At 38.0% G+C, this 25,817-nt stretch overlaps 2 protein-coding genes across 3 annotated transcripts; both read left to right on the top strand.

Moving 5' to 3' along the window:
* Positions 1–3,834: 3,834 nt before the first annotated feature.
* LOC101157899 (collagen alpha-1(XXVIII) chain) lies at positions 3,835–20,484 on the top strand. 2 transcript variants are annotated; one of them, XM_020712826.2, is made up of 36 exons: positions 3,835–4,016; positions 4,119–4,259; positions 4,418–4,992; positions 5,286–5,306; positions 5,386–5,445; positions 6,924–6,977; positions 8,915–8,959; positions 9,042–9,068; positions 9,152–9,196; positions 9,289–9,333; positions 9,587–9,640; positions 10,245–10,313; positions 10,418–10,486; positions 10,574–10,642; positions 11,625–11,693; positions 13,072–13,140; positions 13,247–13,315; positions 13,570–13,638; positions 13,726–13,797; positions 13,915–13,983; positions 14,066–14,137; positions 14,353–14,421; positions 14,576–14,644; positions 14,726–14,794; positions 14,905–14,973; positions 15,075–15,143; positions 15,331–15,399; positions 15,507–15,575; positions 15,664–15,744; positions 15,931–15,966; positions 16,041–16,077; positions 17,084–17,641; positions 17,723–17,991; positions 18,087–18,339; positions 19,492–19,680; positions 19,771–20,484. In XM_020712826.2, exons 2-36 carry the CDS (start codon positions 4,127–4,129, stop codon positions 19,773–19,775), a joined length of 3,666 nt encoding a protein of 1,221 aa, XP_020568485.1. In that variant the 5' UTR covers positions 3,835–4,016; positions 4,119–4,126; the 3' UTR covers positions 19,776–20,484. The 2 variants fall into 2 exon arrangements, with proteins under 2 accessions (XP_020568485.1, XP_004081958.1); XM_004081910.4 differs by having other exon boundaries at positions 3,838–4,016; positions 19,489–19,680.
* Positions 20,485–21,418: 934 nt separating this feature from the next.
* bbs5 (Bardet-Biedl syndrome 5) lies at positions 21,419–25,735 on the top strand. Its single transcript, XM_004081743.4, has 12 exons — positions 21,419–21,611; positions 21,864–21,946; positions 22,026–22,091; positions 22,273–22,322; positions 22,607–22,734; positions 22,808–22,943; positions 23,190–23,285; positions 23,486–23,548; positions 23,651–23,785; positions 23,964–24,047; positions 24,984–25,007; positions 25,107–25,735. The coding sequence occupies exons 1-12, from the start codon at positions 21,550–21,552 to the stop codon at positions 25,206–25,208; spliced, it is 1,029 nt and encodes a 342-aa protein (XP_004081791.1). The 5' UTR covers positions 21,419–21,549; the 3' UTR covers positions 25,209–25,735.
* Positions 25,736–25,817: the final 82 nt, after the last annotated feature.

The raw sequence follows: 25,817 nt of genomic DNA on the forward strand, positions 1-25,817 counted from the left end.
AAATGTAGTACAAAAAGGGCGGGGCCTGTTCACACACACTCAAATATTATCAACACACCTGCTAGCTGCAAAAATGTCCACATGTCAACATGTACACAAAACAGATAGTGTTCACGAATGCATACCTATGCCTTTAAACCAACTAGTGTGAAATCTTTCATTCATTCAATCATGCAAACTATTAGTGCAAAGGTGAGCTAACACCTGTGCTCATGTGAGTGTTTATGTTCTTCTAAAATGGATGGTGGAATGTGAAAAGAAGGAGGAGGAGCGCCCAGCCACCCCCACACCCAGACCCCCGCCGCAGCAGCAGCGGCAGCCGGAATTCCCCCAACGCCACACGGGAACAGGCAGGGAACAACCGCCCCCCGGGCGACCAAGACCGCCACCCAGGCCAGGGCCAGCAGGACCGCCGCGAGGCCCCCAGAGCCAGAGAGCAGGGAGGCGCGGAGGGAAAGAGAGCGCCGCCCCAGCCCAGCCAGGAAAGCAGCCCCCCCGCCGCGCCGTAAGAGCCCAACGCAGGGCCCCACCGGAGAGGGACGCCCACAGCCCCAGACGAGCACCCCACCACCACCCAGGAGTTCCGGGCATCCCCCCGCCCCGACCCCAGGTACGAGCCAGGACCCCCCAAGGGAGACCCGCTCCGCACCCCAGGCAGCCACCCACCCGGCCCACAGTTGGTCCAGGTAGGAGCAAGGCAGGGGCCCGCCGCCCCCGCCCAGGAGGGGGGAACCCCGGGGAAAAAAGGGTGGCCCACAAGGGGTGTTATAAATATGGCCCGACCAGGCTCGGCCATGTTGGAAGTTTGGCGGGGCCCAGCGCCCAGGGGCAAGGACCAGGACCCACCCCCCAGGGACACGAACACCCCCGGCTCAGGTGTAATATGAACCCCCCCACCGTGCGGAGAGAGCACCGCCGGGCCCAGGGAGCCGGCACCCAAGGGACACGGCCGCCATCGCCAAATATTATTTTTGTGCATATGCTCACCTATAATTTCACCCTTGGACTCTCTGCCAACTAAAAATTTTATCAGTTTTGTAACCTTCATCAACTTTAACATTAAACCTTAAAAATCGACAGTTTTTTAAACAATCAGGTTAAGAGATTATGATTTTTAAGCATCCACCTATTCTTTGGTAAATGAACTATCTTTACTCATTTAGTTTATTACATAACTTTTAAACATCTATGGAATATGCTCTTAAACTATTATTCTTTCTATTATTTTCTAACACTGAGTCTCGAGTCAGTTTAAGCAAAAAAAAAAAAAGATGGACAACAAATACAATAAATCAGTGGTGTGCATCTTTCCCTCTCACATGATTCGAGGACCACATGCATCTAAATAAGTGGTCCACAAATTGAATCATAAATTATTTAACTTTGTGCCGATACAATACAGTCCAATTATTTTACCTAAATGGATGCAATCTAGATTTAAAAGTATAAATAAAAATGTCTTTTAACATAAAAATATCTTTTTACTAGCACTTTTTATTTTAACCTATTGAGACCCAAGCTAATATTTGAGTTAACCCTCTGCACACATAGTCACAAAGCCCCAGTTAAGGAAAATGTATTACTGTGGAAATATTACCAAAAATGTGATGTCCACGCATGTAAACACCATGTCTTAAGAGGTTAAGCAAGAAAAACAATAACAGCTTCAAGCATTAAAACTGGACATTTGGGGTTTTTAAACTGTTTTGTTCTTTGTGGTTAAGAAAGTGTGTCATAAATCTTTCTGATTGTGCCTACAGTGATTTGAAGAACAGGGTTATCAAATGGTTTGTGCACACAACACAATCCTCACTGTGGTTCACCTTCAGCCAAATGTTATTACACTGACTTGGTAGAAGCAAGCATGTGACTGGACGTCTTTTTGTTTGCATCACATAAACAGAAAAAGGTAAAGACAGTAGAGACACAACAGGAAGAGATTAAATTTGCCAGAAACCGAATGCAGTCCGGTCAATTTTATACCTTTTTACCAACATAATCTTATTCATATCTAGGGTTTTCTTTCCTTTTTATTTTCTTTAAATTGTCCAGTCCAACAACTGAGCAAACAGATGAGAGCTGAAGGCCTTTTGTGTTGGACAGGTTTTACTATCACAATAAGTTGTGTGTCTTCGCATAGCCAGGGTGTATATCCGTATAAGCCCCTTTTTATTTTATTTGTTTTTTTGTAATTTTTTATTTATTTATTTATTACCTTTTATGTTTTAAATATATATTTTTCTTTATTTTTTAAAGAGGGCAGAGAGAGGGGGAAAATGTGAAAAGGGGGGTTAGAAGAAACAAAAGAGAGAGGGGGAGAAAGTAAGGGGATCTATGGTTTTCAATCGATTCTGCTGTTACTGCTTTTTCTTTTCTATTCTTATGTGTATCTTTTGCATTCAAATCATTCAATAGACAGTAAGTTTGCATTAAATAAGTAAAAAACAACAACAATGGCAAACAAATGCATAAATCATTCAATAGACAATAAGATTGTATGAAAATATCTAAAACTATCATATTTACTGTTGATACTACACATTTTGGGTAAATGTGACTTGAGAAAATACCCAGGATGACTTTTACCCCTCAAACTATCATTAAGTGCAACATTCTTTTGTGTCAGAAAGTCTCCTCTAATTACTTCTCGCCTGGAGCGTTGCAATACAAAGCCTCGTCACCTCAAAGCTCAGCAGGCAGAAGGCCCCACAAATTCTCTGCCAGTCTGCACAGGACCAGCTCCGATTTTAAACCATGCAGGAGGAGACAGCTGAAAGGTCACTTCTGCTCCTAGATGGTCAAACAGAGATTTTTCAGGATGTGTGGAGGTCAAAGGGATGCCTGCAGCTCGCAATGATTTATATTCTGAAAATCCAATGGATGACATAGTCTACATGCGAAGAATCCCCTTCACCCAGGATGGTTCCATATCAGAAAAAGTTCTTAAAACTTGTCATCTGGACTGTGTTTTTTAAGTTGAAAGTTAGAAAAACGTACCTTTTTAAAAACTTTTTCTGCATTCAATGCATGACGTTTATTTTCTCAAGTCAAACTAATAGAAACAACATATTAAAATCGGAGAGTACCTGAATTTTCTTTTATTAAACTTTTTTATGTTTTGTATTCAGTAATTCAGTGACTCATATACATGCGTGATATTGCCTTCAACACAATAGAAGTTTTAAATGTGTGATCCATCTAAAGGTTCAGTGTGGAAAATAATGGCTAAATTGTACTTTTTTGCATTAAACTTGTTATTATTTGGCATTTAAGAATTAAACAAAAAGCTTGGACCTTTAAACTTTTTCCTCAGGCAGGACTCGAATGGCTATTTCTAGGTCTTGTGAGAAGACCAAAGGTTAACAGGCCTTTGCTATTTTGGCCTTTGAACTTTAAAACTCCTTACCTGTGGAATTTATGTTGGCATAAATGCCAGTTTTTTTTTCTCAAGTCTTCTTTTTTTGTTTTGTCTTCTTCCTTTTTATCAACTATTGCTATGTTCAACTTTTCTCTAAGTTCGGGAAGAAAAAGGAAAAAAATCTGGTTGGTTATTAAGCTTTGTAAACTAAAAGGGAGAAAAATACTCTAACTTTTAATTATCACACGATGACTGTAATTTTGCCATATTTTAAAATGCCCCATCCTCTGCTAAACCTATACATCTGGAGCCAGTTGTACATACATGTAGTTACTAAAATAGCCCTCTGAAAAAGAAAGGACACATTGTTGTTTCACTCTGTCAAACGTTTCCCAACTGCTTATCCGTACCCCGAGGCTCAACTGAGTCTTGGCACAGAACCACTGGATCTGCCTCTTTATAAAGGAGGAGTGACTATTTCACTGACTCTTCCTCTCCTCATCCATCTGAATGCTGCTGCCTACCAGTCAGTGACAACAGACCCCTGTCCAAGACAGACAGCATTTTGGCCTGCACTGAAAACCGGACAATGAGATGCTAAGATCTGGAGTTTGGGTGAAGAAAAGCGAACTATAAGTCATTTTAAAGGCAAATCCATGTATGCATTTTGCTTAACTCTTAAATCTGTCTTAGTGTCATTATTTTTGTAGAGAAAACCCTTTTGCTTTAACTTTAAATTTTCCTGACTGCTTCTCTTCAGGGGCAAGGATGCTTTCTGTTTTTGCATCTTTACTGTTGATCATTTCGCTGTCCAGCATCTGGGCCCAAGACTTTTTTGAAGAAAAGAAAACCTATAAAGTCAGGACAAGGCCTCTGTCTGCAAATATTCATGATGGTCTAGGTGAGTGCTCTCTTTTAAGTGTGATTTCTGTGTTGTTGTTTTTTAATGACCTCAATAATGATGCTACTCTGTTGTAGTGTGAGCACTGTTGGTCATTCAGCGATGCACGTGTTTCAAGCATATAATGACTTTGAAAGTCTTGTTCTATGTGCTCAAAGCCATCCTGGATGAAGATTGCAGCTTGGAGCTCTCCTTCCTGTTGGACAGTTCTGAGAGTTCCAAGGACAACCACGAGCAGGAAAAACAGTTTGCCATGGACATGGTGGACAGGCTTCAAGGTGCAAGGTTGTCGACTGGTCGCAGCCTGAGCTCCAGGGTGGCTTTGCTGCAGTACAGTAGCCACGTAATCACAGAACAAACCTTCAGAGACTGGAAAGGAGGAGAGAACTTCAAGACCCAGATTGCTCCCATCGTCTACATTGGTCATGGCACCTACACCACCTACGCCATTACCAACATGACCAAGATCTACCAGGAGGAATCCAGACCTGGCAGCATAAAAGTGACAGTGCTGCTCTCAGATGGGATTTCCCACCCAAGGAACCCAGACATTTTCTCAGCTGTTACAGATGCCAAGAACCAGGGAATCAAATTCTTTGCTTTGGGCATCAGCCGAGAGGCCAATGCGCCAGCTAACATAGCTGAGCTCCGTCTGCTTGCCAGCTCGCCATCCTCCCGCTTCCTGCATAATCTACAGGACAAAAACGTAGTTGAGAAAGTTTTCACTGAACTTGTGAGTATTACATAACATATTTCAGTAGACAATAGATGCTCTGAGCAAGCATGAGGACCCTGGACAGGCATGTTAAGACATTTGTAAGGGATGACATGAGGACATTGCTCAAGAGGGACAAATGAAAGAAGAGCTCGACGTGTTTGAATTAGAGCTTTTTTACAGTTCTAAGAAATGTATTTGACATGTCTGAACAAAAATTCAGACCTTTCTTTTTCTCCATTACATGTTTGAAACTTTCAGTGTTTTCAATTTGCTGCTTCACCTCACCCGCTGCTTTTCTTTTTCTGCAGACTGCCTTAGCTGATGAAGGAGTAAGTGCAAACCACAAGTTTGATTATTTTACCTGTAAATCAGTGCAATTATGTCTGAGAACATCTGTTTTCTCTGCAGTGTCCTCTTGCTCAAAAATGCGCTTGCGAGAAAGGAGAAAGAGGACCCAGTGGTCCTGCAGTGAGTATTTAACCTCCAACTTTTCAGTGCCACAGCCAAACAAAGTTCTTACTTTGAAATGTCAATTATCTGTCAGAGTGAAGGACATCTGAAGCCATGGCAAAAGAAAGTTTAAAATCTTCTGGTATTTCAACAGATAATTGTAAGACATGATAATTGCTTGGTGTTTTTGAGAATAGCTTCAAGGAATTTGCACAAATGGAAAGGTGGTTCTGACCCATGACCCAGATCAATGTCAACAAAAGTGGAAGATAAAGACAATAGTCTTTTTTATTTTCCTTTAAAAATAAAGTAGTAAAGAAAAGATGTGCATAAGCGTGGCTACCTGTAAAGACTTTTGCAAATCTCTCCATCTACAGGCTCTAGGGCAAGCATGTCCAAAGTCCGGCCTGTAGGACATATGTGGCCCACATTCAAATTTTAACCGTCCTACAGGCTCCTTCCATGAGATCAGTATTATGCACTGCAATTTGATTGTGGTTGGCTGAATTACATTTTGCTGTTTTAAACATGTGGCAACACTGTCACATGACTCTGTGACACTTTTTTTATTTTAGCTCATTTCCAAATTATCAACTGTAAACAAAACAAAAAAATTTGACAATGAGGGCTACCATTTATACAACAAGTGGAAATGTGCTTGTTTATTCAATGAAATATGTAACTAATATGCTTAATATGCCAAGAGACTGAGTTCAATATCATGAGAAACTACCAGACAAGACATGTTATCTTTGACTAGCTAACTGAAAATTAACAGTGTGAAAAATTGAAGAATTGACAGTAATTTTGGTAAAAACGTATTTATATGTGAGTTTTCTAAGAAAAGATATGAAAAGTAATAAAATGCTCCTTAAATTGTTTATTTGCATTGAATGTTAATAAAATAGTTCAAAGACCATAAGGCTGATTGGTTGAACCTCAGACACCTCACCAAATCTGCCCATCTTTGCAAAAAGTTTGGACACCCCTACGATAAAGTATTAAAGAACACCTACATGATGCTTCAATTTCACATTTTCACTCCTAATAAAAAATACACTTATCACCCACCTCTGAATACACTGAACTGAGATAACAAACAACTGGCTCTGTGTCCAGGTGTGTTCACCTCAGATTCTTCAAATTCTAATGCACACTTATGTCCCACATCATTGCTTTCATATGTTTAATAGCCACAAATAGAGGTTTAGTTTAACAGCACCAGATGCACTTTGTCCAGGTGTTTTAGAACAGCATCTACTGATTATGTGTAAAGGTCTTTATGGTTTAACAGCCATGTTACACATCAGGTCAGTGACCCCTACTGAGTTACAACTAAACCTGTCTTAAGAAAGAACAAGTTACTTGTCAAAGGTCAGCTGTAGTTTACAGGTTGTATGTCATTGCTTCTTGTTACATTTCCAAACTCATCAATAAAACTATAAACTGTGAGAGCGATAACCAATTGATATGCAGGTTTTTTGTTTCCTATCCAGGGAAAGAAAGGTCGTCCTGGTGAAGATGGAGCTCCAGGGCAAAAAGGCCAAAAGGTTTGTGCCTTTGATTGACATATGAGCTGAGTAGTCCTTAGCTGGAGGCCTTCACTGATTCTATCCAACATTTCCTGTGTGACACAGAATTCTTGGGATTTTTCACCATTTATGAACATCGGATAAATCAATAGTTCCCAGTTAACTGGGTATATTTGCAACAAAAGAAAATGAAAAATGTGTATGCCAGATAATTGTATTTTGCATTTGTTATAAATGCTGTGTTTTCAATTTGGTCATGCTATGATCACTTTTTGTCTCTGAAATTCTTTCACAAAATCCTCCTAAACCTCAAAAATTAAATTCCTGAAAAAAAAATTAAAACTATCCGAACCGCCCTTGAGGAGCGTCTGAAAAAAGGCAGATAGAAAACATGAGCACATGAAGAATAGACGCAGGATTTAGGGAAAGTCCTTGAAGATCCAATTACCGGTAGATGAAATCTGAAGAGATGATTCTGCTCTAAATAAATTAAACATAAAATCACATGAAACATAGATGTTTGCATCTTCTCAGTGAACTTTGAAGTATTAGATTGTGTTTTTTAGATCTTGGTTTGTATTTAAAAAAAGTTAAAGATTTGATATTTACCTTTCCAAAATGTCTTTTTTTTATCTCAAGATACTTTTTAAGACCCACTCTGATGAAAACTGTGTTTTTGGCATGTTCTTGTGGCATTTTTCTCATAATGGGCATATATAAAGAAAATTAAGCCTAAAAATGGCCTTTCTGGGTATTACTTTATTAACATCAGGAGCAGGTGAAAAAATGGCATTTAAAAAAGCTTGTAGGTGTGACGTAGAACCTACAGAGTCAGACCTCAAGCTCTCTGCTCCACCCCATTCTGATGCATTCACTCGCAGACAAATAGACCCATGTACGTCTTTGTTTCCTCGTCTGAGCTGGAATCTGGTTCAAAACTTTAAGGTTGGATAGCTTAGATATGAGTCACCATTTATGTAGCACCGCAAACGTTAGGTTGGGGTTGTGAGGGGCAACAAGCTAGCAAGAGAGAGTGTAAACAGATGGATGAGGGGAAGTAGAGGCAGGCTTCCACCAACTGCATAACTGAGAGGCGAATTTCTGATGAACTCCTGCTGCTCTGCAGAAACTATGTAAACAACATGGATTTGTTTGCTTTGGCTAAAAACAGCATAATTGTAATCGAAAAACCACTGGGAACATTTTTACAATAGATCAAAAGAGGATCAGAGTGACACTTTATTTTTACATACCAAACGTTAATAGTTACTACGATGTTGGTTTGAAAATTTGGTTAGACCTTTTAATGCTCTGCATTGTCTTCGCATTTCCTTGATTGTTTTTTATTTCCAGTGATACTTATAATTTATTTAATGGAAAAGGAAAAAAATATGAAACAGTTTCAGCCTTAGTTCAGCAAAGAAATGATAGAAACAAATCACATCTTTGCACAAACTAAAAATTACCATGGCACTTTCAGTGTAATAATTCACTGTTTACAATTTCTTATATTTAAGTCCAGCTCTGTCACATGCTTATGTTATCTGTGTTTGTTTGTTTGTGCTTTATTGTTTAAGGTTGGACTTCTCTGAACTGATCAAGTTTCTTTCAAAATGCACCTATCACTTAAGAAAAATATCACATAAATGCATGCAATACGGATTTAGATGTCTGGTTTTGATTTATTTTTAATTTTAAAAGCTGTAAAATGGACATAATATTTGCAATAAAACTGAATTTTATCTTTGAAAGTCTTGAATAGTTTTCTAACTGGCAACTGTTAATGTGTTTAGTTTTTTAGAGATTCTTTTCTAAACTTTCTCCTCACATCCATAAAAACTTACCCTTGCTTAATTTCTTTTATTCAGTTATTTACTCAAATTTGTGTTGATGTGCAAACCCTGCACTTTGGAAAGATTAACATGTAATAAATCAGTGCAATCCACTTTTGTTAGGGGGAATCAGGATTAAATGGAGCGCCTGGGCGAGAAGGCTCTGAGGTAAATACTCTCATTTATGACCACATTAACAAAAACATATTGCTTTGCAGACCTCTGACACCTACATTGTTTTTACTTGCAGGGAAAACCAGGTTACAAAGGAGAAAGGGTATCTAGATTAAAACAATATGAAGACATTATGGTTTTATTGAGAAAACGTTCAAACTCTTTCATCACTTATTATTCCTGCAGGGTGAAAGAGGCGAGTGCGGCACACCGGGAATCAAAGGCGACAGGGTGGGATGGAAATTGTAATGATCAGTTATCCTTTTTCAATTTTACAACCTATTTGATGACACAGTCTGTCTTCCTTCTGTGGCCCGCTTCAGGGTCCAGATGGTCCGGTTGGAGAAAGAGGACAAAGAGGTCTGCAGGTAAATACATTTTGAGGTTTATGTCATTAAATAATAAAAAACAAAGATCACCATCTATAGCAATATTAGGACAAATATCTGATTGTTTTTGATCAATCTGCATGATCACTTGCTGCATATCTGCATTACCTTGAAAATGAAAGGAAAATGTCTTCCTTATTTCTGAACTTTACCGACATTTCTTTTTTCCACACACATAAACCGATCCCGTCTGGATTGTTCTTTATTTATGGTCGTGTGTTATTCCTTCCAGGGCTTACAAGGACCACCAGGAGACATTGGACCAGAGGGCCCTCAGGGAGAGAAGGTCCGCCTTCTTTTGACAACTTCTAACTGTCTCATCAAGCACATCTGCTGTGGCCTTCACATATTCTTTTATGTTCATTTGAAAGGAGGTTTGAGCCTTTACCGTCTCGGAGCACAACCCTACAGCACAAAAGCTGGTCTGCCGTCAAACCCTATAAAAAAATGCATGGCAATGAGCCAAAGGGTTTTCCGTCACTGTTATTCACACAAACCTTCTCACAACATCATTGCATCCTGCATCTAAGCACATAATTAAAAAAAATGCCCCGCAGCATTGTAGAGCTCTGTAGAAAGAAGTGTGGTTAATAACATACATGTGCAGCGCGTCCCATCATGCAAAGGCCTGTGAGCAGTATGGTTACCAGGAGTCCTGGTGGTCTGAAGTGGTTTGATTTGTAGTAACTTCTTAGAAAAAGAGACTCACATTCACTATATTTTGTGTTTATTTTGACAACACAAACTTTCAATGCACATTATAAACAATATGGATTTACATAAACTTTTTCAAATAATTGCACAAAAAAGACGCATTTAACCATATAAAGAATTCGAGTTGAGTGCCAAATTAACATACGGATATACCATCCATGTGTTTATGATGACAGGGTGAAAGGGGCCCTCCAGGCCCTTCGGGGATTCAAGGAGAAACCGGTATTGGACTGCCTGGACCTAAAGTAAGTCCTACAGATGGTCATTATCTCCATGTGGCAGTGCTATTGCAGTTATATGTGATTCAATGACTTGTTTTGGGTTGCTAAGCTTGTGAAATAATTTTCAGGGTGACATGGGATTCCAGGGCCGACCAGGTCCTCCTGGTCCCCCAGGATTAGGTGAACCTGGCCTTTCTGTAAGTAAACAAAATTGTTAAAGTTGATGTTTGTTTGTTTTTAATATTTCCACATTTGTTTTAACTCATCATTTACTTGACTTACAGGGACCTCAAGGTCAACAAGGTGTTCAGGGTGAAAAAGGACCTCAAGGGGAAGGATTTCCTGGACCAAAGGTTATCTCAAGTATATTTGTAATTTCATACTGTGGAGACCTTTTTGATAACACTAAAAGACTCCTGACTTTAGGCCTTATTCACAAACATTATTCAAACATAATTTATTTAGATTTTGTCACACGATATAAAAAAAAAAACCTAAAGGTTGCTTTTATCTTCAAATTACATAAAAGAATACCCAAGTTAACACTCAATAAAATATTTTGCTTTAAACCATTGTAAATGTATCCCTCTACAGCATACTTGATGCTGTTTTAATCTCTAACTTTTTAAAATTCTTATATATTTTTTATCAATTTAGTGGTTATTTCATTTATTAAAAACTAATATTAATGTCCGTTGATCAAATGTGACACAATTTTTTGTCCAACTGTTTAACTTTGTCTTTTGAAATACTTTGGAAAATTTTACCGAATTATGCCAGAATTCCTTTAATAGTTTTATCCAAACAATTTAAACATGTGTTGTTAGCGTTTGAAAGAGGGCCGTACAGTAGGAATTGAACTAGCATGAGTTTGTTTTCAACCCAAGCACCACATGGACATTTTCGTTTTTGAAAAATCTTTTTCGTGAAATTGAGAATTTTGTCCTAAACGTACTTTAGCGTAAAAAAAACAAAAAAAAAGAAAGTGGGTCACACGGGAAGCTCGGAAACTCCACCGTTTGCAATCCCAACTTTTAAACTCCACAAAGGCGTGTTATGAAACTGAATCTGCCAGAACGGGTCTTCCTTTCCTCTTTAACATTTGTTTGACCAAATCTGCTCAAATAAATAACAAAGAACTAATAAAGGATCTTGACAACTAAAATGCCCGCTGTCATTCCTAATGCTTAGCATCATTTTATATAACTAGGAACAAGAATTGACTTGCTCTCTCCCAGTGATCTATTTTCTTTTACTAATGCAGATCTGGCATTGACCCAAACCTATGCATCTGTTACAATTTGAAACTGTGTTGACTTGTTTTTTTTAACTCAGGGGGATCGAGGGCTCCCAGGCCCAAGGGGGGCAAGAGGACAGCAGGGGGTGGGCATAAAAGGAGAGAAGGTGGGTTGTAACAATCCCATTTTATGGCAACATGTGCACAACAAATGTTTATATACAAACAAAAGGAGGTCTAAAAGGTCTTCAAAGCCTGTAATGAGCCAACGCAGCAAGTAAAGAAGAGCATGTACCTGTAGTTAAATTAAACATTTGATAATTTTCAGAAATGGAAACGTAGTTAGGCTAGTGCTAAAACGTAATCTCACTGAACAATGCCAGTAACCTACTGACAAAAAGGGGGGTCTCTTTGATCTTGTGTTTTGCATCACTCCTCATTTTGACCGTGGAACTTAATTGGACTGAGAGAGCCAGTCAAAGGAATTCTCAGGAGCCAGGTTTATTGAAGAAACTTGTAGGCGAGTCTGAAGCTGAGGCTTTGGTATTTTTTTCAATGGCTAAAAAACTGTATTTTGAGGCGTATGAAATGACCTTTAAGCTTGGGAAGAGCCTGAATGCCTGTATGAGATTGTAGTATGATGGCTGTTTGGAGAAACACATCTGCCTCTAGAGCCAATTTCCACAAGAATAGTTGGGTTCCTTCCCACTATGGAGTAACTTAAAGGAGCATTCTTCTTGTCTGTCTTCTAGAAATTTTTAGGTAAGAGACTGACAGGTTCACTAATTTTTAAGATCTGTTCCCCACATGGATTCAGTTGGGCGGTCAAACCTAGTAAGATGTGTAATGAACAGCGTTTTTGTATTTTAAAGTCCAATGAATGTTATCTTGTTAGCTTTGAAAAGGCTTTGGTTCTCACTTAAAGAGCAACATTTCCACCTGATTATCAACAGCCTAAAAAACTTTAGGGAATAAACTTCTAAAACTCAATTCGAACCATAATCAGCAATACCAGCAAATACTTAAGGATTTTAAAGAAATCCTCCAATCATCTTTTGATGTATTGTCAAAGCATTCCCAGTCGTCTTTTAATTATGATTACGGTATGCCGTTTTTAGCCAAAATCCAAAAATCTGTCATTTTCCAGGACATAGTTGCCCCAAAGCGCCAGTAGCCCAACCACAACGCCTCTGCATTGTGGTTGGAACTGAAGCCACAAAGAAATTCCACCACCTCTTCCCCATACTCCGAAATGATATTTGAGCCTAATTTTCTTTATATATGTCCTCCATCATCAGAAGAAATACACCAAGAACATATTAAAAACACTAAAAAACACATTTTCATCTGAGTGGATCTTTAAAGTTTTTTAAATGACAATGTGATTGAATATAATAATATATTCAATTCAATAATATGTCATTGTAGATTAGTGGAAGATTGTGTTTGTGTTGTGAAGAAACACTATGCAATTTCTATCTAATCAGCTGAATCATGTCCGACTGATACTTGTGTTTTAAACTTCTTTTGGTGATCTCATCCCAGGGTGAATTGGGGCCCCCAGGTCTTCCTGGGCTAACCGGACAAGCAGGAGTTGGCATACAGGGAGAGAAGGTCAGCAGAATTTTTTTTCTTTTTCATTTTTTTAGAAAATGCCAATTATACAGAGATTTCTACCGTTAAGTAACTGCATTAACAAAATTTTAATGTAAATTTGCAGGGAACTGAGGGGCCGAGGGGACCACCGGGAGTAAGAGGACTTCAGGGAGAGGGTTTGCCAGGACCTAAGGTTTGTTTGAAACAAGGAAAAGAAAGAAAAGTATTAAAAGTTGCATAATGTTGATCTGAAAACTAGAAAAACAATTGGGAAAAAATAGTTAGTAATGACAATATTTTTAAAAAGTCCAAAACTATAACACCTCGAGTAAACTGGAACATTAATTTGCCAAAAGATGGAAAGGTCTTGCTTGTTTTTAAGCAAAATAAAGTTACGGCAGGTTTCAATCACTTTGAAAGGACGTGTTGCAATGTTCATATTAACAGGGAGACCAAGGCTTACCTGGAGAGCAGGGTGCTCCAGGAGAAAGAGGAAGTGGTGAACCAGGCCCAAAGGTTGGACATAAATTCTAGAACATTGTGTATAATTACTTTAAGAAGGAATAACTGTGATAAAAAAAAAACCACTCTGCATCATTACAGGGAGAGCCTGGAGATTCAGGACTTAGTGGTCTGCCTGGTCTACCAGGAGAAGATGGAGCTCCGGGGCAGAAGGTGAAATAGATTAAGCCAGTGTTGTAAATCCAACATTTTAGTATTTTCCAGAATCTTAGCTGAAAGTAAAAGAAAGCATTATTACTGTTTGCTCACCTCATTGATTTCTTCTATTAGGGGGAGCCTGGGCTACCTGGTTCAAGAGGGCCTGAGGGAGTGCAGGGAGTTGGTGTTCAAGGAGAGAAAGTATGTTTAACATAACAAATTCACGCGTGATGCATAATTGTATTACATCATTTATTACTCTGACACTGTCTGATTCTTTTAGGGTGACCAGGGTTTAAGGGGTATCCGTGGATTACATGGTCCTCCCGGGATCCCAGGACCTTCTGGGCCAAAAGTAGGGATTCACAAATCTACTACAATTGCAATGCAAGTCTTATTGTGTATTTTAGCTTCTACGCTGTCGGCTGCATGACTTTTTGAATGATTTATGCTTCACCAGCTGTCCTTTGATGAGTCAAAATATGAACCCTTCATGCTTTGCTGAGCATTGGTGAAATGAAGACAAGTATGAATTAGATCTTTAACCTGTTGCCAACATTTGTCTTCCAGGGTGAACGTGGAGTTCCAGGCCCACAGGGCATGCTCGGGCAGCCAGGACGATCCATATCTGGTCCAAAAGTAAAATAAATAAATTCTGCCTCATTAAACTGTCTTTTAACAAATATTTTTGGAAAGTAGCTAGAAGTACTGACAAAAATAAAGTCTGATCTCATCCACTAAATTTAAACTGTTTCTAAGTTTGATTGATGCACCTTCATTTCCTCATGTTAAGGGTGACGTTGGTCCACCGGGTCCCAATGGCCCTATTGGGGAAACAGGCCTAGGACTACCTGGTCCAAAAGTAATTGTGTCTGTTTGTGAAACACATTCTCCCAGACAGCACAGTTTGGTCAGTCTTCATCTGTGCATTCTGTGCTTTTAGGGTGATCGTGGCCAGCCAGGTTTACCAGGTCCATCTGGTCCAAAAGGTGAAGGCATCCAAGGCCCAATGGTTTGTATAATGGTGAAATTTTCAAAATTCAAAATTGTACAATGTTTTCATGTGCACACATTGAGTATCTGTGACTTGAAAAACTATGGATACAATTTTTCTACTGTTAGGGTCCTCCAGGTATTCCTGGATTACCTGGTGAGCCCGGTCCAGAAGGACAAGGAATTCCTGGTCCGAAGGTTTGTGTCTACAGATTCATCTGGTCTATGTCATTTTCTCAGTTTTATTTGTTTATTATAAAAGCATATATCTGATACTTATATATTTATATATTTACCAGGGAGACGTCGGCTTTAGGGGACAGCCAGGCCTGCCCGGTCCACCTGGAGAAGGTTTACAAGGACCACCAGTAATGAAGAACTATCATTCTGTCTGATCTAGTCATATTAATATTTGTGTCAAAGTCTGCTCTCCAATTAAACTTTGAGGGGTACAAAAAGTTAACTGTTGAATGCGGGCGGCTAGTGTCTCAATTTCTTTGCTTTGGGCAGTTTTCATGTCATTGATTATAGATTTAAACTTGAGCTGTGTTTTAGGGTAATGTTGGGAGACCAGGGCCTCCAGGTCTATCAGGACCCCCAGGAGAAGGCATTCAAGGCCCAAAGGTAAGTCACTGTTTTTCTTTAATAAAACATAGCTAAAGCTATACAGATCTTAATTGTATTAAGCTACAAAACTGACAAAATCTAAATAAATCAATGTTCTATTTAAGGGTGCACCAGGTCCTCCAGGCATTACTGGCCCTAGAGGAGCTCAAGGAGATGGGTTTCCTGGCCCAAAGGTAATGTATAAAATGCTTCCTAATAATTTTTTGTTAGTAATTATGTTACTCTTTTATAGAGATTTTGTTTTGTTTTTTCATGGGACAGGGTGACCGTGGCTTACAGGGAGAAAGGGGATCAAAAGGTACAAAAGGAGACGTGGGAGATCCTGGAATTCCTGGTGACAAGGTCAGTTAAAGAAAAGTGCTTCAATTCATAAAAGCTAGCGCACAGCCAAACAACACCAATTCATTAATTACAAAATTGGAAACTTTAACACCAAAATAAAAACAAAAATTCTGACATACATTTCGAAATAATGTTTCTTTACAACTCACAGAAAAATGGTGGTTTTAATTGTTCTTACATTTTCAGGGAAGACCAGGAATAAGGGGGGAACCAGGCCTGACAGTAAGTTCGCTGAGCGAAGTGCTTTTCTCTAGACATGAAGTTCATAAACAATAACAGCTTGTCCTTTCTTTCAGAGAGAAGAAGTCATTAGGCTTATCAAGGAAATATGTGGTAAGTCAGAAAGCCAAAATGAGTTTATTAGAAGCACAAAAATTTTAATTTAAATGATTTAAAAGGGACATTATTGTATGCAAAGTAAGTCTCTACATCTATGTCATTAAATCAATATTAATATACATCAACCGTTACATTTAGTAAATACTTCTAATCAAAGCAACTAAAAAAACAACTTTAATTAAAGCAGTAGAAGTGACAAGCTGAAAAAGTAAAGTTCCAGTTAATAGAAGTGCAAAGAAAAAGCACAGGGATGAAATCCAAGAATAGTAATACTAGGTAATGTTAGGTGGGGGGTGTAATGGGCTGTGAGCTAGCGGGAGAGCGTGTGAACAGAGAGCTCTCAGCAACAGGCAGAGAAAGGGGGGCGGAGTTGCTCTGCTCCAATCGTCCCGCCCATAACTGATGAATATTTAGTGAACTCCTGCCACTCTGCAGAAACTATGTCCTAGAAAACTACACTTTTTTTTAAATCTTGGCTAAAAACATTATTTAGGAGTGGGACTTAAAAAAAGCAAAAGTCAGTTTCTTATCAATTTTAAGGAGCATTTGTTACTTTTGATGTGTTTTCGTCTCTGTTCATGCCATATGCTTTGTGTCTATATGTTGAATGTTTTGTTCCCATTTTTCTGGAGCCACTTTAATGTCAAGAAAGACTAAAAATGAACAAAGATGTTTTGACTTGTTGATTTCCTCTGTAATGTTATCTGTTACTTTTGGCACTTGAGTGTTGGTAAAGGTAGTAACAGTTATTGAATATCATGAGATTATAAAACAATGATACAATCTGATTCACTTAGTAAGATAAATGTTTTTATATACACTTTGAATTTTATGACACATTTTCATTTTTGATTTAAACCACAAGCAGGAGATTTCTGATTAGAAAAAATGTCTTGATGAATTCGAATCTTTACACTGACTCAACAAAATGAAAACAAGTCAAGTCTTTTCCCACAGTTTTTTTTCTTCATTTTCTATTATTATTATTTTTTTATTTTAGGATGTGGCATCAAGTGCAAGGAAAGGCCAATGGAGCTTGTGTTTGTCATCGACAGCTCAGAGAGCGTTGGCCCGGAGAATTTTGAGATCATCAAGGACTTTGTGACAAGGTTGGTAGACAGGACAACAGTGGGACGCAACGCCACCAGAATCGGACTAGTCCTCTATAGCCTAGATGTCTATTTAGAGTTCAACTTGGCTCGCTACACGACCAAAGAAGAAGTGAAGCAGGCGATCCGAAAAATGCCTTATATGGGTGAGGGGACTTACACAGGAACTGCTATTAGAAAGGCAACCCAGGAGGCTTTCTTCAGTGCACGACCCGGCGTCAATAAAGTTGCCATCGTTATCACTGATGGTCAGACCGACAAAAGAGAGCCTGTCAAGCTTGAAATGGCTGTGAGGGAGGCTCATGCTGCAAACATCGAGATGTACACTATTGGCATTGTCAACTCTTCTGACCCAACTCAGACTGAGTTCTTGCGAGAACTAAATCTAATTGCTTCTGACCCAGATAGTGAACACATGTACCTCATTGATGACTTCAATACTCTAGCAGGTAATAATCCCAATCTGATGCTGGAATTATCTGAATGGTTGTAAGTATTTAAAACTAACACGTTATTTAATGTCTTCTCAGCACTGGAGTCTAAACTTGTTAGTCAGTTTTGTGAGGATGAAAATGGAGGCTTTATCTATAGTCACATCACCAATGGACTCCATAATGGAAACAATGATTTTAATCAAATCAACCTCCAGGATACTGATGAATTTAATGGCCATGAACATACTGGGGATAATAATGTGAGGAAAAACCTAGAGGAAGTCCACAATCAGAGACCAACCAACACAAGAAGCCGAGGTGACACTTTCGCCCTTCCCATCAGTGCTGATCCACTTCCTTTCCAGGTCTTTAATTCTCTGCGTTGTTTTTAAACCCTACAACAATTTAAGTATACTTGCTTGTTGTATTCAAGTTTTACAGATGTGTAACTTTCCACTAGGTGGATGAAGAAAATGAAGGTGAAGATTTGGACTCACAGGCTCGCACGCTGAGCGGCAGGACTCTGTCCAGAGTCAACAAAACAACACTCCTGTCTGTGGCAGAAAAAAGTTCTGATCTGAGCGTCTCCAGTGAAACACTTTCATCAACTTCACCATCGTTCAAATTGTCAACTTCTTCACCAACACTTGAGTTAAAATCATCCTCAAACTCCCATCAGCTTCAGCCTGCCGAGAGTCAACCCCCCCCTGAGGGTGAGTGAGACACTGATGCTTCTCAGGTTTTTTGCATTAAAACTAATGCAAACATTTGAACAGACTAACTCAGCTATGGTCATCAACAGAAAATAACCAGCTAATGGAAGTAAAATCCACAGAAAAACTAATGACAGAGACATTTTCTTGATTCATTCAGAAGAAAAGGGTGGATGGGTTTTATATTCAATTCGAAAAACACGGTGGAGGAGATCCATGTTGGCGATTGAACCTTTATTTTTTAATTGTAGTTACTGTATTACTCTCAAAACCAAAAGCAGGGGGGATGGTAAATTATGGGAGTTCACATTTTTTGTTGTTTTGTTAAATATTTGCGTATTTGCCTTGGTGGCAGTTAGTTGTATTTAGTTTTTTCAATCTTATACGGTTTTTATATAGTTTAATGCTGTTACTACAAGTCAGGACTACAAGAGACAGGTTACGATGATGGTAATAAATAAAATTTTAATTTCGTAGCACCATAGTCATGTGTCTTTGTCTACTGTGATTACACAGTGTTTCAATATAAACATGGCCTGTGATGACATTTCTGAAGGCCCGAATGCAAAATGCACATTCTCTCGCTGATGTTAGACAATGTAAATTTGTATTATATGATGTAAAAAAAAGCAAATATCAAAAAGAAATGCTAATAAAATAGATGAGCAGATATTGCCTAAGCAATGTGGCTATGTTTTTGTACAGTGGCAAGACTGTTAACTTTTCTTGTAGCATTGTTTTATTTAAAGATCTGATAAGGAACAGATCTTTTTAATACTGTCACACATTAAAACTTTTATAAAACATTAGAACTGAGAGAGAAAACATGAATATCTTGATGAAACTCAGACAACTTCAGAAAAAGAAAAACAGCCGGAGACAAGAAATTTGACTCCCAACAAGTTTAGTTGTTGTTTCTGTACCTTCATTTGCAAACAGCATGGTCTGAGATATTGGTTCCTTAAGGCTTTTAGAAGATGGGTTATTAAAGTAAAGTGTAAAAAAAAGAAGGAACTTTTAATGGTGATCCTAACTTCTGCTAAACTTTAGTATTTGAGTTCTAAAACCCTCACACAGCATTCTGCTGACTTCCAAGCCTCATTCTTCTTCTGACGTGAATCTCTAATAACTCAAACACTTGTTTTCCAGAAGCCACACCTCCTGATCCTCGCTGCAGCATCACCTTGGACCAAGGCACCTGCCGGGACTATGTTATCCGCTGGTATTATGACCAACAGGCCAATGCATGCGCCCAGTTTTGGTATGGAGGCTGTGGTGGGAATGAAAACCGGTTTGAAACAGAGAGTGAATGCAAGAAAACCTGTGTGATTTCAAGAAGAGGTGAGCATTTTAAAAAATAAAAAATGAAAAAACAAGAATGAAAAACAGACATGACTTATTGGGAATGATTCTCTTTTTTGTAATTTTCAGGTTAATATTGGAAGAGAGAATTTTTCTATCCTCCAGCCCCACTCCTCTGTATTAGAAGATGTGATACCACTCATGTAAAGCAAATTCTATGCACTTGTTTTTATACATACACACATTTATTTGGCACATTTTTTCGTATATATATATATATTTTTTAATAAAGTTGTTATTTTTCTTTAACAAAAAATCCTTTACCTCAAACTAATGTGATGATATTTAGTTACAATAAGAAAAAGATTTTATGGATAAGCTGGGATTTTAAATGCCATCTTCAGAACTTGGGTTTCTACGAGACGGTAAATTGTATATCTTAGTAATATCTCATTCTTCCATGTGCTTCAAGTAGACAGAATAAAATACAAAATGTATTTATGTAGTGAATAAAAGTAATAAGATGTTTTACATATTTTTTTTTTATAAAGTTTGTTTTAAGATTGTTATTACTTCTATTTCTGTCACCTTTTGTCTTTTTTATTTCATCGTGTCATTTTTAGTTATCACAGGCAGCTGTAATCCTGGGTTTTTTTCTTTGGGTGTTTTTTTCAATGCCAAAGTTCTACTGTGATGAAGATTTAGGTTTTCCTTTAATCACTTAAAACACTTTTATCTAAGCAGGATCTATATTTGAATATCTTTATGATGATGAAAAAAATGGCTTATTTTGCTTTATGTGTTTGTGTAATTAAACAGTATTAAAGTTGATGTTTAAGTGTTTGTGTAGGTGTTTCAGGTAACAAAAGTCTGTCAGTAATATAAAGTATTGAAATGATTGATTTTGTCAGCTCACCTAAACTAGAAGGTTGTAGATCCCATGATTTATTTTCAACAAAACTTGGAATACTGTTAAAAACAATTTTGTGCAAAGATTAATTAAATGTTCTTAAAAGGGTTTTAATACAAATAAAATGAGCTTAAACAAAACTAAAAACTAAAATATATTGCTAACATTAGTATATCTACACTATTCACTATGTATGAGAGTTTACAAAAATGTAAAATTGAGTTTCCCTGTGCCAGTCTCCACCCCGGATTAAAATACAGGGTTGTGTCTGGAAGGGCATCCAGCGTATTATGTCTGCTAAACCACCTGTGCAAACCAGTGAAAGCTGATTCCCCGCAGTGACTCCTGACAGGGTAAGGGGTGAACAACATTGATAATGCTGAGTGTACTCTACCTACTCCTGATCTGTTATAGTTTATGATAGACTGCAGCAACTTACAGACTAATTAATTGATTGATGTTTAAGGATTTCAGCAGGTCATTGAAATATAAAATATTTAAGAGTTAAAATGATGGATGAAATTTATAGATCTGGCCTTGGTCTACTGTACTCCACCTGATGCCATTGCTTTTTTGTATTATTGTTTTATTTTATTTCTCTTTTTTTTATCTTTCTGAGATGTTCAAAATAAATCAGATAAAAAGATGTACACGCCGGGAAAATCCATTTAACGGGGAGGAAATCTAAACCTATTGATACTATTTCCCTAACTAAAGAATATTTCATTATTTTGCTTGCATAACATTTTGAATAGACAAATGACTCAATTAATTAGAACATAATCAGATTTTACATTGCAGTTTGATTGTCTCTCTCCCGCTTTCTGCATTTTGTGGACGGTGTGCAAAAGTACTTTTTATCTCTTCGGCTTGCCGTCGTTTGTTGCCATGGTGATAATGACGCTGCGCTGGCTCACTAGGATTAGTTTTTAGCCAGTTTAGCAACGCAAAGTGTCCTGTCAAATAGAAAAACCGTGGGAATAATAAAGGGCAGTGTCATGGCGTCTGCTTTAGATGCTCTCTGGGAAGACAGAGATGTTAGGTTCGACATAACGGCTCAGTAAGTTAACGATGAAATGTATTTAAACTGTTGTTTAAATCAGACGCTGCTAGGCGGCTAAGCGGAAGCTCAAATCCGACTCAAATAATGATCGGTTTTAGAGTAGCTAATTAATTGTGAATACCAAAAAAGCTGATTTCCCCAGCACACTATAGGGAATTATGTCAAGGCATTCAACGAGCATTTAACCATCTGTCATACTAATCTGAGTTAATGTACAATAAATAACCAGATAATCCAACCCATTCACAGACAAATGAAAACTCGTCCAGGAGAAGTGCTGATAGATTGCCTGGACTCAATTGAAGATACAAAGGGAAACAATGGAGATCGAGGTGTGATTTTGTGAATTATTTTCACTCCGTGTGTCTGTTGTACTTTGCCAGATTAGTGACTGCTACTCTCTGAATGCAGGGCGACTCTTAGTCACAAATCTGAGGATCATCTGGCACTCTTTGGCTCTGCCAAGAGTAAATTTATGTGAGTAAATCTGGGTGTCTTCCATCCTGAAGTGTTCAAAAGCCCCACAGAAAAAAAATGTGTTCAAATAAATCATTAAGGCTATAAATGTTTTGTTTATGTTGTTTATTTACCATACCATACCCAGGTATTCAAATGTAATGTTATTAGCCATTTTATACATGAAATCTTTTTTTCACAGCTGTTGGTTACAACTCCATTATTAACATTACAACGAGGACAGCAAACTCTGTGAGTAACTCTTAAGTTACTTTTTTGAAATATTGAAATATTTTCTCTTTCATAAAAGAATTTAAACAAACAATGTATCTCCTGTAGATCTGTGTGGATATGGAGACATTTTTGTAATTTAAAAAGTTTTATTAAATAACTTTAATAACCAGTTGCAGATCTTAACTACCAAATACAAACAGAAACGCTTATGAACTTGTTAATTGATGTGTAAATGTTTACACATATGCACATATTCCTAAAAATGACATGTCATTTAAAATGAATTAATTTGTACCTCCCAGAAACTGAGGGGTCAAACTGAAGCTCTCTACATCTTAACAAAGTCCAACAACACAAGATTTGAGTTCATTTTCACAAATTTGGTTCCGGGAAGTCCAAGACTCTTTACCTCTGTCATTGCTGTACACAGGTAAAACAACACTTCATTTACATTTATTCTCTGTCAAACTCTTATTTTAAAAATATATTTTGTGTTAATACAGAGCCTATGAGACATCTAAGATGTACAGAGACCTGAAACTGCGAGCAGCCCTCATACAAAATAAGCAGCTTAGACTTTTGCCCCAGGAGCAGGTCTATGATAAAATTAATGGTGTTTGGAATTTGTCCAGTGATCAGGTATGGAAAGTCTTACAAGTTTTGTTTAGTTTTATTATTCTTAATTGTGAACCCTGTATTTCTCTGCAAATGAGCATGCACAAACTAAACTGAAAGGGTTCTGTATTATTTGAGAAAACTCACATGTTGTTGAATATGTTGTTGTCCTATAGATTACAATAGAAGAAATGGAGGCTGAGCGTAGATTGTAACAACAGACTGGTACTGCACTTGCATTCTTGAAATTGACCTATAACTGTATTTTAGGGAAACCTTGGAACCTTTTTCATCACTAACGTTCGGATTGTTTGGCATGCCAACATGAATGAAAGCTTCAATGTCAGCATTCCTTACCTTCAGATTGTAAGTAAAGATCTTGACGATGACTCCTTGTGTGTTACAGCTTCTATATTTGTTGCAGATAGGCCTGAATCTCAGTAGTTACCTTATTTCTTCATGTTATTTAATTTGCAATACAGTTTTATTTTCCCACAGAAATAGTAAATTACCGGTAAATAAAAATTTCATTATGGTTTTTTCCTTTTTCCTTTTTTTTTCTAAAGTGGTCCATCAGAATAAGAGACTCCAAGTTTGGCCTGGCTTTGGTGATTGAAAGTTCACGTCAGGTAACATTTTCAGAATTAATTTGTGCATTTTATTATGATGCTATTTTTCCTGTTCAGTCTTCATTCATGTTTGGAAAATGTAAACATACTCCGGTGTTTCAGAGTGGAGGGTATGTGCTGGGGTTCAAGATTGATCCAGTGGATAAGCTGCAAGATGCGCTCAAAGAAATCAATTCCCTGCACAAAGTTTACTCAGCCAACCCAATATTTGGAGTAGACTATGAAATGGAGGAAAAGGTAACGACTCCCCATCACACAAAACACCTAACGTGTAGAAAGTCAGAGATCAAAATACTCTTGTCTATTTTCAAATGAACAGCTGCTGACATTCCAGTGAACATTTATGCAGCTGGCTCTTCCTGACGTTCCGCTGATCATGTTGTCATGGCGCTGTTTGTCCCAACAATCATTTCAGCCCCAGCCGTTGGAAGAACTCACAGTGGACCAGCCTCCAGATGATGTGGAAATTGAGCCCGATGAGCAGACTGATGCCTTCACAGTGAGTGAGCCTGCTGGCCATCTTTACACTCATCCTCCCTCTGAGAGTGTAAAGGTTCTGTAGTCAGAGCCTCAGAAATAGCTGTGAGCCGACATCCCTGAACACCAGGCTTTATTGCCTGTGTTCAGGGATGTCAGATTTGAGTCAAATCATTCTGTGGGTCATTTTTAAAAAGAGAACATCTCTAAAGGACAAGATAAATTTATAGATGACATGAGTGAAAATCATTTATATAATCAGTTCAGTAAATGCCCATGTGTTTATCGAGTAACAGCGCCATCAGCTGGGCAAAGAACAGCACAGTTACCACAGACCCAGTAAAAACAGATCCATGAGCCACATTTGTATTCAGCTCCCATTGACTGTAAATGAGAACTGGACCGAGTGAGTGTGAAATCACCTATAGAAAACAGGCTCCTACCAAACAAAGTCCATTCAGTTGCCATTTTTTGTGATATGGACGCCCTCATATTGGGGCCAGATGAAGTAAGAAAGCAGTGAGTGATTTGAGACGGTCTGAGTCAACATTTTTGTAGCAACCAGTCGTGCCGATCAGAATAAAAGCTAGTTGGAAGTCCACACCCCTTTCATTGAAGACGGGCTCAAAAGAACCTGTCAATCAAACGTTTTGAACGTTGACATGAGGGCCAGAGGGCGCCACATACTTTTATTGAGGAATCTGATTGGTCGGTTTATAACTTGAATAACTTGCAACAAAGACAAAATAAAAAATTAGTAGAGAAAGAACAGTTATTCTGACAAATATAGTTGTCTATGAGATTTAGTCTATGAGCCAGCGGCTACTTCCTATTCGGAACACCAAGGGGGGAGGAATAACTCCGTCCAGGTCTCTTAAAAAGGCAATGAAAAAAGAATTTCTACAGTCCTAAGCCACACAATAACCAGAAATTAACCTGTGTTTATTCTTGTTTACAGGCTTACTTTGCTGATGGCGTGAAGGTAAATTCTCACAAATGCTTGTTTTATATTTAATAAATGATAAAACACAACATGTTGAGCTTTAAAATGTTTAAAATCCTAATCATTTGAATTTTACAGCAACAAGATCGTGAACCGGTGTTCTCTGAAGAACTTGGCCTAGCTATTGAAAAGTTGAAGGATGGATTCACACTTCAGGGGCTTTGGGAAGTAATTGGCTAAAATAATAACAAAAACGTGTACTCTATGTATAGATTGGACTTTTTAGTCTTCCAAGACATTTATTAATTTATTTATAGTGAAATACCAGGTTTGTAAAAACTACATGTAGATACTTTTCTCCTGTATACATAGGGGTCATTATCGCATCATCACAGTTTCTAGGCACTTTTAGCGCAGAGCTTTGACTACACCTTGGAGTTCATTGTCTTATTTTAACAGATGATTGACATTTTTTTTGTGTTGAAAAATACTCAAACAGAATCAGATTCAGAAGATTTTGGAAAGAAACACACTGATGCTAAATTAGATAATTATTTTAAAATGTTTTTTTTTACAAAAGTAACAATCAAATCAGCTGTTCGGACAGCAGCTGTTAAGTGAAGCTGTTTTCTGGGTAGGCTTCGTCCCTGTGGAAGTGTCATAAACTAATAGCAGATAAAGACAACATTTTATCAGTGAGCTGTGACTCACTCCCTGGCACACTGTTGCTCATTAGGTTAGAGATAAAATAAAGACTTGACACAAAAGGTTTTGTCGTTTGTTTCTTCTTTTCTTTCTTATTTGTTGATTTCAATTGTGGAGAATCTATTATATGTGACTTTTAGCCTA

Source organism: Oryzias latipes, chromosome 21 (assembly GCF_002234675.1).
Source record: "Oryzias latipes chromosome 21, ASM223467v1".
Taxonomy (NCBI): Eukaryota; Metazoa; Chordata; class Actinopteri; order Beloniformes; family Adrianichthyidae; genus Oryzias; species Oryzias latipes.